Source organism: Diabrotica undecimpunctata, chromosome 3 (assembly GCF_040954645.1).
Source record: "Diabrotica undecimpunctata isolate CICGRU chromosome 3, icDiaUnde3, whole genome shotgun sequence".
Classification (NCBI taxonomy): Eukaryota; Metazoa; Arthropoda; class Insecta; order Coleoptera; family Chrysomelidae; genus Diabrotica; species Diabrotica undecimpunctata.
The window spans coordinates 20230768-20242659 of NC_092805.1; the positions used below are offsets into that span (position 1 = coordinate 20230768).

An 11892-nucleotide genomic window follows, 5' to 3' on the forward strand; every position below is an offset into this window, starting at 1 on the left:
ATTCAACGACACATTGCTATTAGATATTTGGGCAGCTTGATTAACTTTAGTTGATAACGATGAAGAAATTTCGACTAGAATAGAGCTGCTACGTAAAATATTCATTCAGCACTATATTATGGAATAGAAGTTTCTTGCTGAAACTTACACAATGAAAGTGAAGAATCTAAACAGATTAGAAGCATTCGTGTTACTGTCGCATGCTGAAAATCCCATGAAGAGCACAGGTGGTAATCCAGGTATCCAGCGACCGTGCTAGAATTCATACACGAATAGCGAGAACTGATTAAAATGAGAAAGATCCAGCACTTTAGTCATTTGATGAGGAGACCTAAATATCATTTACTTTATGCTAAATAGCAGAAAAACATTCCAGAAGCTTGTTAAATAATCATAGCCGATGCACAAAGAAGAAAATATTGACAATACTTTCAAGAGCACAATCATTTCTGATTAAGACATAAAATTAAATCTCCTGTTTTCATAAAAATATTATCAATAATAGGTAAAAAAATAATTTATTTGTAATTTTAATGTATTACACTAATTAGGTCAGCATTGTTATCATTTAATACTACTTCATAAAGTTCGTTATCCAGCTGTGACTTAATATTTTCCGGATAAGACAGTTGCTCCAACAACTCATCCTCATACACATATCCCACCACGTAATCCTTGTATTTGTTTAAAACTTGCAACCTCTGAGTTTCATAATTTTTAAGAATCTCCACGCTGGGTCCATCGTATTTCCCAACTGCAAAGGGAGAGACTGATTCTGTAATAACCAGATGAACACCAAGTGCTGATATTTTGACGTACTCGCCCATTAGAATTTGTGGGTCCACTGGAGGACATCGGCCCATCAGGTAGTCGAAATATGATGAGCAAGGCCAACCGAAGAAGCCTTTTTTAGTATTAATGGATTCTGCGTAGTACAAAGGAGCTCGGTGATGGTTACAGGCAAAAAATCCTGAAAAGAAAAACTATGTATTGATGCATTTTTTACATATAAAACACAATATTAGCAAAAACAAGAAGATGATAAATCTTACTGGTTTGTGCCCAACATCCAGGCTGAATTACTCCGCCATTAATGTAAAAGTCAACATGTCCACTCTCTTCGACTTTTCCCTGAATGAAAGTATTTGTGTGATATACATCGACGAAGTCTGCATCTGTTTTGTCGAGTTTAGAATCTAAATCCCATGTAATGAATCCGGGCAGGGCAGGATCTAGCCCAGTTATTCGTGGTAGCCGATAAGGTCGAAGGGCTATAGCCATATAATTAGTTATGTGAGCTCCTGTAACAACGAAAAGCTATTACTTTATAGAAACATAATTATATAGCCGTCGCACTTGCCATTGTCAAGTTAGATAATAATACTTCTTGCTTAAAGTAAAAAAAAAATGTTTTTTTTTACTTCAAGCAAGCAAGTCCTTTATGTATCTTAAAAATCTTGAGTAACATACAAGTACAGACTAACTTTCACCCCTTACCTAAACTAAAACCAAGAACATGAATATCGGTATTTCCTAAATCTAGAAGTCTTTGAACTAACTGAGCTGAACAGGATCCAACATGGCGGATGTTTATAAGGGCCCCCAAGTAACAAGGTGCTTGATTTAATGGACTCCAGTCCACGGCAAAAATATTATAGTCTTTTGTTCTCAAGTACTCTAAAAATAAATAAATGTTTTAATTTGAAAAGGAAAAATATATTTGAATGATATTAATAAAAAACTATTAATTCTGTACCATCTGTGAATAAGTCGATAAATCAAAAATATTAACTTTTCAGTATAACCATTTTAAACATTTTAGTACTTTTGACGTACTTACATGACGTACATAATTATGAGCTGTAAGTACATCACTCACGCTTAAAAAAATCTAACTTACCCACTTATTCACACCAAATTTCTGTGTTCTTATTGAGTTACCGACTTGTACTTGTACTTACTGTACATAAATTCCAGCACAAAAAATTAAGCATTTTTTTTATACTTTATTTCTTTATAACACGCAACATCAACTTTAATTGGAAAAGGAAACTAAAAAACTACTGATTATCTGCATCAAACTCTTCCAAATCGGGGTAAGTCTTGCATATCTGTAGTGGGTAAATTTCGGTAAAAATTATGAAAAACTTCATTGATGAACGGCAAATGATTAAGTAGGTCTTTCTTCTTTTTCCTTACTAATTGGCAAAAGCTTGTCTGTGATTTGGGGCAATGTGCTTAGTACAACGTGTTTTCCCCTTCTTCGAAAATTTACAGATTTAAAAGGATTGGAGACGTCTAAACTCCAGTAAAGTGAAATATAAATTAAATGATTATATTTCACTATTCCAATATTATTATTATAGTGGAACGACAGCACTGGCTGCCGCAGTAACTTTTCTCCATTTCAGTGTTTTATTCTAAGATATTTAGCGTTACCGATTTGAAAAAGTTAAGCGTAATAAAAATTGTACATCACCTAGAGAACGAGACATGTTGCTTGATTAAGTAAATGACAGGATCCTTTGGTTAAACGCAGAAGATATTGGGTGGAGCAGTTCTGATCCTTAACAGGGCACAACCCCAAAACTATTAGGGCTAGTCCTATGGGTATAAAAGACCATAGGAAACACAAGTGGATCAACTAAAAACATGACACAGAAGCTGCAGCTGTGTCATTCACATATACAAAAACGCTCACATGCACATTCATACACAAAAAACACATGCACACATGTATATCTATACCATAATCAACCAGCAAATCGCCAAAAAGGACTCATCACCACAAAGGATTTTTCAAATGGTGAGATTTGTCCTGCGACTACTGCGCATGAAGAAAAGTGTTGCCTAAGCGATGCCACAAAGAGTTAGTGAACTCTGGGGGATTATAATTTTGGTACGTTGTGGGAGCACTGTGATGCCTGACAGCATTTCCAGTATTTATAACCCAAAGGCTGGTCACAAAAGAGCGAGTGATTATACCAGAGCTTTCTTAAAACTGTCGATCACGAAATAGTGGATGAACGAGTACTTTACAAGCTGAATGCCGTTAAAAGCCAAAAGTCAATCGAAGCAGCGAAAAACCTCTACTTCAAGACATCAAGCAGACAAGCATGATCATTATTAAGAAAACTAGGTGCCTTAGGGTCACACATAGTAAAAATATCCAGGGCACAAAAAGAGGAAGCACACACAATATACATAAAGAAAGAACTGAAAACTTTAAAACATGAAGCCACAGACAAGAAACATTTCTCCAGTGAGTAAATATTAGAGGTTCTTAACGATAAACAGCACCAGGATTTGAAAATATTCACCCCGAATTTCTGATAAATTGTGGCAAGTACAAAAGTTTGACTGGCTCGATTTTTCACAGACATTATGAAAACTACAAACACCACAAAAGAACTAAAACGCTCTAAAATAATAGTAATTTAAAAGTTCGGCAAACGAGCCGACGACCCAAGAAGCTACAGACCAATTGCACTTCAGTTTGTTACCTACAAAATGCTAGACAGGCTTATATATAACAGAATTAGCCCAGATCTTATTTTAGCCCAGAACTTCAACAGCATTTTACAATTGATCTGACAGCGGCTTAAAATACAGTATGAATGAAGGGTGTTATATACAAAATTCTCAGTACGATCCCCCATAAACCAGTGTTTTGAGTAGTGATGGGCACTGTTATTAGCTCACCAATGAAACTTATGGATAGCCTACCACAAAAGTCAGTACTCTCTCCATTACTATTTAGCTTATACTTAGCACATATGTCGGAAACACAATCAATGAAGTTCGGGTACGAAAACAATTGGGCCCTTACTACCAGATGCAGAACACTAGAAACATCTAAAGATATCCTTCCGACAGACCTAAATATATTGAGCAGATATTTTCACAAGGGGAGATTACTACTAAATGCTTCCAAAACAAAGGTTAGTTGCTTCCATCTGAACAATAAACTTTCAGAAAAGGAACTCAACATACGGTCCGAAAATGACACTCTTACCCACAAATGCCTGAGCGTAACTTAGACAGAACCCTATCTTTTAAAGAGCATTTAACAAAAACTACCCAAAAATTGAGTACAAGAAACAAGATTATACAAAAGCTCTGCGGTATTACCTAAAGAGCATCGGCTTTCACTCTCGACTCTACTTCCTTGGCTCTGGTTTTTTCGATTTCTGAATATTCTCCAATTTGGCTACACAGCCTACACGTGCAAAAGGATCCACACCCAGCTGAACACCATGATGAGGATGAGAGTTTGAGTTATTAAATCAACTTCCATCCCATGGCTCCCAGTGTTAAGTCACATTCAGCCTCAACATCTACAACAGTTGACTCACTTATAGGTAAATATAACAAGATCATTAACAAAGGAAGCCTGCCAAACTACTAAGATATTGAATAAGTACCCAACCCCATTTTAAAAAATCCCCAATAAAAACGGCAAGAATGATTCACGAGGCTTTGGGAATGGTCTCATGAATGGACTGCTTGAAACATGCACTGCATGTTGTTATTCTATTAAGCCTAAATTAGAACCAAACCAGACATAAAAGATGTGCTTAAATGTTACATAAATGGGAATAGCGTTCTTCTCGTAAATGTGGCTTTAGAGAAAATCAAACCATCGACCACATTATTGAATAGTGTCCCATAAGATCTTATAATGGTAGCTCCGAAGACCTGTTTGCAATTTCAAAGTAAATAGAATATATTAATTCACATAATGTTTGTAACTGATGAATTTTTGACCTATGCCTGTATTATTAGTGTTAGAAATATGTTTCTAAATTGTTATAATTGCCATATGATAAACAAATAAATAAATATCATTGTGTTGACAATACTGCTTAAAACTAATAAAACCATGAGTTGGAGCAAGTAATTCAGGTAAAAGAAAATCTTTTTTAAATTTATATAAACACGTTTCTTGTATTCTTATTTTACCTTTTCTTATTTCTACCAATGCACTTATGTTCATGTTAGAGTTGTATCCATGTATAATAATTTTTGAGGGCTTCTTGGGATCAAAATAGGTGGTATTTAAATTGGAATTTAACCTCTGTGAGCCAATTGATATCGGAACTGGATACTCAGGTTGTTCTTTAGTAAACAGAAAAAATGTTACATCGGGATCTGGACACACGCTAAAAATAAACGAAGATACCTTTAATACAAAAGGTCAAAGTTAAAGAGTAGACACAAATTGTTGGACAAGTTGATAGTTTTATTTTTAAATTGTCATTCATACAGTTAATTGATCTCTCTATTCCTTTATTTTAAGTCGATGGAAAACTACAGGTTTTAATATTCAAAAAGCAAAGTTAACCTTTAATAAAAAGTATTGTTAAATTATTCTACTGTATAGAATACGACGCCATATCCAGGATACGCCAGGACAAACTATAAACTTTTTACAAATATATTTTTTATTACAAAAACAAAAATTTATACAGTGTTAATTTATAAAATATTGCAAAATTTCTTTCTTTATTACTAATCTTTTTTATTGGTTGAATTTATTAAAATAAAATACCAAAAGATATTATCTATCAATTTATATTTTAATTTTCTCTTCTTTCTAGTGAAAATTAAGCTAGGCCAAGCTGGACAAATTTTATAAGACAAAGCTCAAAACATTTTTAACATATTGAGTGTTCCCCAACCATAAATTTAGTTAGTTACCCATATTTAAAAAACGAAATGGGAACACCCCACTACTTAATTCAACTAATTAGAAGTCGATATGAAAATAATAAGTGCACAGTAAAAATAAACAACACCCATTCCGATCATTTCAGAACAGAGGCAGGTGTCAGGCAGGGATGCATAATCTCGCCAACTCTGTGTAATATCTACAGCGAACACATTATGCGAAATGTATTAGATGGATGGAAGGGTGGAATATCAGTAGGTGAAAAAATCAGTAACTTGAGATATGCTGATGACACTTTAATAATCGCAGCAAATCAAGAAGAAATGGAAGATAGAATGAGATGTCTGGAGGAGAAAAGCAAAACATATGAACTAAAGCTAAATAGAAGTAAGACAAAGATCATGATAGTAGACAGAGCTCGGAATAATCTTCAACACATTAAAGAAATTGGGGGCTTTGAAGTAGTAAATAGTTTCATATACTTGGGATCCCTAATAACAAATGGCGGTGGGTGTGACAGAGAGATACGTAGAAGGTTGACTATGACTAGAACAGCTATGATGAAACTGGTAACAATTTGGAAAAATTCTAGCATAACAGTACACACAAAACTAAGACTGGTAAGGGCACGCATTTTTCCTATAGCCACATATGCATCCGAAACGTGGACATAAAAAGAAAGCGGATAAAAATAAACTAGACACTTTTGAAATGTGGGTATACCGCTGCATGTTAAGAATATCCTGGATTGATCATCGCACTAACATATCGATATTAGAACAACTTAAAGTAAAGGATAGATTGCTTAAACAAATACAACAGAGATATTTGCAGTATTTTGGACACATTGGTAGAAGAACGGGTACGATGGAAAAACTGATAGTCGAGGGTAGGGTTGAAGGAAAGAGACCTAGGGGAAGATCTCCAAGCCGTTGGGTAGATCAAACAAAAAAGGAGGAGAACTCAACAGAATGAAATGGGACATTGTTGTTGGAATAGCAGAGACATCTAAAGTCAGGGAATGCAATTTACTATATATATATATATATATATATATATATATATATATATATATATATATATATATATATATATATATATATATATATATATATATATATATATATTCAAATTAGCTCTTTAATATGCGAATACAATTCACAAGGATTTCTGTAAATTCAGCAAGAAGTACTTTGCTATTTGAGATTTTAAAGTTGGAGGTTGCTAAGCTTAAGTTCAAAAAATAGTTATAAGCAATCTAAAAAATAAAAGATTAAATGATTAGAGTATTTTCCAAACTTTTGTTAACCCAGAAGCTATTAATCCCTATTAAAACATTTAGAACAACGTATATTTTCTTATACCTACGGATTGTAAACTATTCTGCAGCTGCCAATGTTGAATGCCTGGCGAATTTGGGAGTTTCCCATCTGATTTATTATATAAGTGGGAATTGGGAAAGTCTCATATTCACTCTGGTCCGGAATAATCTGCGGAAATGTACCTAAAAGATTAATTAATAGGCATTAAGTTCAGCACAACTAAATTCATCAATTTAAGAGTTAATACAATAGGAGACGAATAAAATATGTGTATAAACTTTTTAGGCAATTTTTTTTTTATTTTTGGTTGTTAAAAGCATATTTGATATCACTTTTTATGTAATAGTTACTACCCTTTTACAAGATAAAATAAATTATGTCCTAAAACAGTGAAATATGAATATAGTATATGCTCTACCTTCTTACAATTATTTCTTGTTTTCTTGTTTTTCCCTTTTCGTTTTCTTTGTAAAACTTCTTATATGACTTTGTATTCTAAATGGATATAAAGTTATATACAAAATTAATTAAGTACGGAATACTTGAATTATCTTGGAAATGGCTTGCACAATTTATAAAAAATTTATAAGATACACTGTTGTCAGATGTTCTGTTTTTCTGGAAACATTATGATCTTTCAAATAAATCCTCCTTGTAACTTTTCTTCTTAAGATCCTTACAAAATATTTAGTGGTTTTCTGGGAAGAATCTTAATAGAGGAATACAAAAAATCATGTGGTGGGTGTTAAAAGGTGAGAAAGATGATGTATTCAGTTAAAAAATAAAAGAAAAAATGTGCTATAACATAAAAGGAAATCCTAATACAATTTGTAGGAATATTGCCAGTACTATTAGAGATTCTGCTATTGAAATGCTTAGAAAATAAGTTTGAGGATTGAAAAAGAGACCTGGTGGTGGTCAAAGACAGTTCAAGAAAACATAAAGGAGAAAAAAAATTACATAAACAGTGGCAACAAAACAGATATAACGCTTTATCTAAATATATTTATCTAGTATTTAATAATATATTCGCAGTCAAAAGCATTTTAAGACGTTCAATAATTTTCGTATTTACTATTAAGTAACTAATAAAAAAAAAATGAATGACCCAGAAATAATGAGTATATAAGAAAAGTGTCACCTTGTTGAACAATATAACATGCTGCATTTCGTTAGAACTTTTTTATAAATGTTGTGCAAATTTAACATTTCTTAACCTTGATTTTAGAAGTATCAATACATTTTACAGTTATATTTTTGATAGATAAGAAAAAAAAAGATAATGTTAGATATTAAAGACATAAGTTATCGTTATAAAAGTACTTTTTGTTTCTAATATATTTGGCCAAGTTGTTGTTTGTTCTAAAAGCTAGTGTTATTCCTTTCTTTTTTATGTATTTGGCTATTTTAGTTGATATCTTGCCTCTACATGTAATCGATCAGAAGCTACTAGGTTTCTTCTCTGGTGGTAAAAATACTAATTTCAGGGCCTTCTTATCTAGTTTTTGATTTAAAATGTTAATTATTGTTTCTTGGTTGTACCCATCGTTTACTGCTATTTGCTTAATGATATTTAATTATATCTCAAAGTTGTTTTTTGACATCGGAATTTCTATTAATCTATCTAAAATGCTATGGTAGGCTGCCAATATATGTTATGTAAGACGGGATGATGAATTATCTATAGTATGGGTAGGTTTATGAAATATGGAGGAAAAATACCAGGCTAGTTTCAGAGGTGGTAAATCGACAATGCATCAGATTGCAACCCTGAAACAAATTTTGGAAAAAACACTGGAATATGGCATTGATACTCGTCACATATTTATAGACTACAAAGCAGCCTACGACTCTGTGAATAGAAGAGAAATGTTCAAAGCAATGAAAGAGATAGGGATACCAAATCAGTTGGTAAATTTAACAAAACTAACTTGAAAAAGTTGAATATAGAGTACGAATTCAGGGGGAACTGTCAGAACCTTTTAAACCAAATAACGGGCTACGCCAGGGAGACCCTCTCTCCTGTATACTGTCCAATCTGGCTCTAGAAAAAGTAATACATATGTCACAATACACAACCACTGGTTCATTATATAATAAATCAGTACAAATCCTGGTCTATGCTGATAATATCAATATTGTTGGGAGAACGGAAAACGCTGTACGAGAGGCGTATCTAGCATTAAAAGAATCAGCTACAAAAATGGGTTTAATAATAAACACGAACAAAACGAAGTATATCAAAATAAGCACGCAACCACAAATACTACTACCACTTGTTATAGAAAATGACGTCATCGCAGCAGTGAAGAAATTTGTATACCTGGGAGCACTCCCTAACACTGAAAATAATACTACCGCAGAATTTGCACGGCCAACAGATGCTATGCCTTAATAACATTGATGAAGACATGAGAAATATGAGAATACGTGCTTGGCGGAGAAAGGCGATGGATAGGGACGGCTGGAGAGAAATTCTTGAGGAGGCTAGGACACAGGTAGGGTTGTAAAGCCAGAATGATAATGATTATCGCTATAAGAACCCTTAGATATAATTAAAATCTTATTAGTAATTTGGCTTCAATAATTAAAATTATCCAGATATCTTGATTAAGATTTAATATGTTTTTGTTTGTTTTTAATTCTATTGACATTAATTAAAATAGGAACTTTATTTAATTTTCAAATTAGATAGACAGTTTGATTTTTGCCAAGAACACAATATGGTACTAACAAACAGATACTATAAGCTATATCCTCACAAGCTGTGTACTTGGAGAACCCCTGGAGATAATCCAACACGTATAATAAAAAATCAGATAGCTCAAATTTTTGTTTTCAAAATATTTAGGAACTCCGTCAGATCAGCAGATCAGTCAGAGAAAAAACATCAGCAAAATAATTTTACTATTTCATATGTCACTACTTTTCACAGATGACCAAGTCATTCTTGCACCAGACAGGGACAGGGTGGACATGGAATATGTAAGAAGGAAATTAAAGAAAGAATATGAGCTATGGGAACTCAAGATAAATATGTGCGAGACTGAATACTTATGTATTGGATCCGAGGTTGCAGATTTGAACTTAAGTTTAGAAGAAGAGATTATTAAGAGTTGTAAGACTTTTTATTATTTAGGGTTAATGATAAGCCGAGATGGTACTTGTATATAGAAATAAAACTAGTACAGAGAAAACAAGCCACGAAAGACTTTACAAAGTGGTTTGGAACAATAAACTAACCAAAGAAAACAAAAAAAAATCTTTCAAGAAGAGCTAAATATTACCCTATATGGAGCGGAATATTACCAATGACAGCAAAAATACGAAATAAAATAAGAACAGTTGAATTGGACATTATGAAAAGATGTCTACAAATCAGCAGAGAGGATAGAATATTGGACTGGGTCCTGTCAGGAAGAAAGATCTGCTTTCGAAGGAAGAAAAAAAAGAAAACGTATAAAGAAAATGGTATGATAGATAGAGACCTCGGAGAAGGAATCTGGGCGAATATAGTACCGTGGAGGATAAAAACAGCGAACCCATAATGAGAAAATGTCGAAGAAAAAGAAGATGTCAACAAAAATACAATCAAAAATGGTGTAAACAATTACATCAAAGAAATGAGAACAACCGAAAATATTGGGAAAACATAGAAATTATTTCGTGAACATATAAACAAGCTACTAGCAGAACTTAGTGTAACACATTTAAGAGACAACCATGGATAATGGACCTCATAGTTCATAGAAGGACAAGACCGACGAATACAGAAAGCAAAGAGAATTAAAGAGGAGTAAAAACAACAAAAAGCAGAAGGACAACGTGGGATTCGTGGAGGATAATTATTTATGGATCATTATTCACTTTAGAACAAATAATTACACAGAAAACCGAGAAGACATTTTAAAACTAATTTGATTATGAAAGGCAAAATAGTTACTAAGCTACTTGTATGGATACAAGACTTGCAGAGATTTGTAATTACTTTTAATTTGTCTCAAAGTAGAAAATTTTTTTAAAATGAATTTCAATCTGGGAGCCGAACTGTCGAATTAAGTTACTCCTATCGATAAATATGCCATGATGATATTTAAAATACATTAATTTAATTTCTTTTTAAATTTAAGTTTTACTAAGTTGTATACGTATATTATGATCTACTTACGCACAAACAAGCCAGCAAATAAGATGGTCCACCCCCACATCATCACGATATACGCAATTTACATAATTTAAACATAAAATCTCTTAAAGGAAACCCTCACGAGTAAAACTGAACAAAAAAAATTTCAGTCGGAAGAACAGTTCATCGTCAGTTTAGATTCCAAGTCGCGTATACATTAATTTATTATTCCCTGAATGTCGTCTTGTCGGCACTGTGGTACTGTTAAATTCTTTGCACTTGGCAAGAACTGGCTTTCTGGAGGACAAACGCAAGAATCAAGTCCACGGAAAATAAACAATTAAAACTGTTGCGATTTGGGTGAAAAAATCTCTAAGGCAATCTGAGAAGTGTGTAATTTGCGTAACATTATCTTTGAGTAATCAAAAAGATTTCAAACACTGTCGAAAGCATTGAAGCATATCTATTGATTATTATTTCGTAGTTACACTTAGAAAAATGAACTATCAGCTTTTGTCTAATACTAATGTCTAAATATCTACTATAATAATATCTATGTGAACTTTTTAAAGAGATTTATAATTTTCTTATAATTTATCTTCACCAAAGAAAGTGTTAATATAATTTGGAAAAAAAAAGAACTTGTATCAGATAAAAGGCTGTGATTAAAGTCCTTTTTTTGTAAAAATATTTTTTTATTCATACATTAGATCTATACTGAAAATAATTGTATCCTACGACGATTTATTTTTTATCTCTCTTATAATATCCCT

At 32.7% G+C, this 11892-nt stretch overlaps 1 protein-coding gene across 2 annotated transcripts; it reads right to left on the reverse strand.

The window, feature by feature from the left end:
• Positions 1 to 505: 505 nt before the first annotated feature.
• LOC140435507 (lipase member H-A-like) lies at positions 506 to 11477 on the reverse strand. 2 transcript variants are annotated; one of them, XM_072524243.1, is made up of 6 exons: positions 11162 to 11472; positions 7040 to 7175; positions 4963 to 5162; positions 1498 to 1677; positions 1053 to 1301; positions 506 to 970 (listed from the first exon to the last, which is right to left on the reverse strand). In XM_072524243.1, the coding sequence occupies exons 1-6, from the start codon at positions 11202 to 11204 to the stop codon at positions 531 to 533; spliced, it is 1248 nt and encodes a 415-aa protein (XP_072380344.1). In that variant the 5' UTR covers positions 11205 to 11472; the 3' UTR covers positions 506 to 530. The 2 variants fall into 2 exon arrangements, with proteins under 2 accessions (XP_072380344.1, XP_072380345.1); XM_072524244.1 differs by lacking the exon at positions 1498 to 1677 and having other exon boundaries at positions 11162 to 11477.
• Positions 11478 to 11892: the final 415 nt, after the last annotated feature.

What these genes read in the sequence shown, in the direction of transcription:
- LOC140435507 (XM_072524243.1), bottom strand. Translation starts at nt 11,204, where the DNA reads ATGATGTGGGGGTGGACCATCTTATTTGCTGGCTTGTTTGTGC. An exon ending in ATTTGCTGGCTTGTTTGTGC is followed by an intron (nt 7,176 to 11,161) that starts GTAAGTAGATCA and finishes TTAATCTTTTAG; the next exon opens with GTACATTTCCGCAGATTATT. An exon ending in TGCAGAATAGTTTACAATCC is followed by an intron (nt 5,163 to 7,039) that starts GTAGGTATAAGA and finishes GTTTATTTTTAG; the next exon opens with CGTGTGTCCAGATCCCGATG.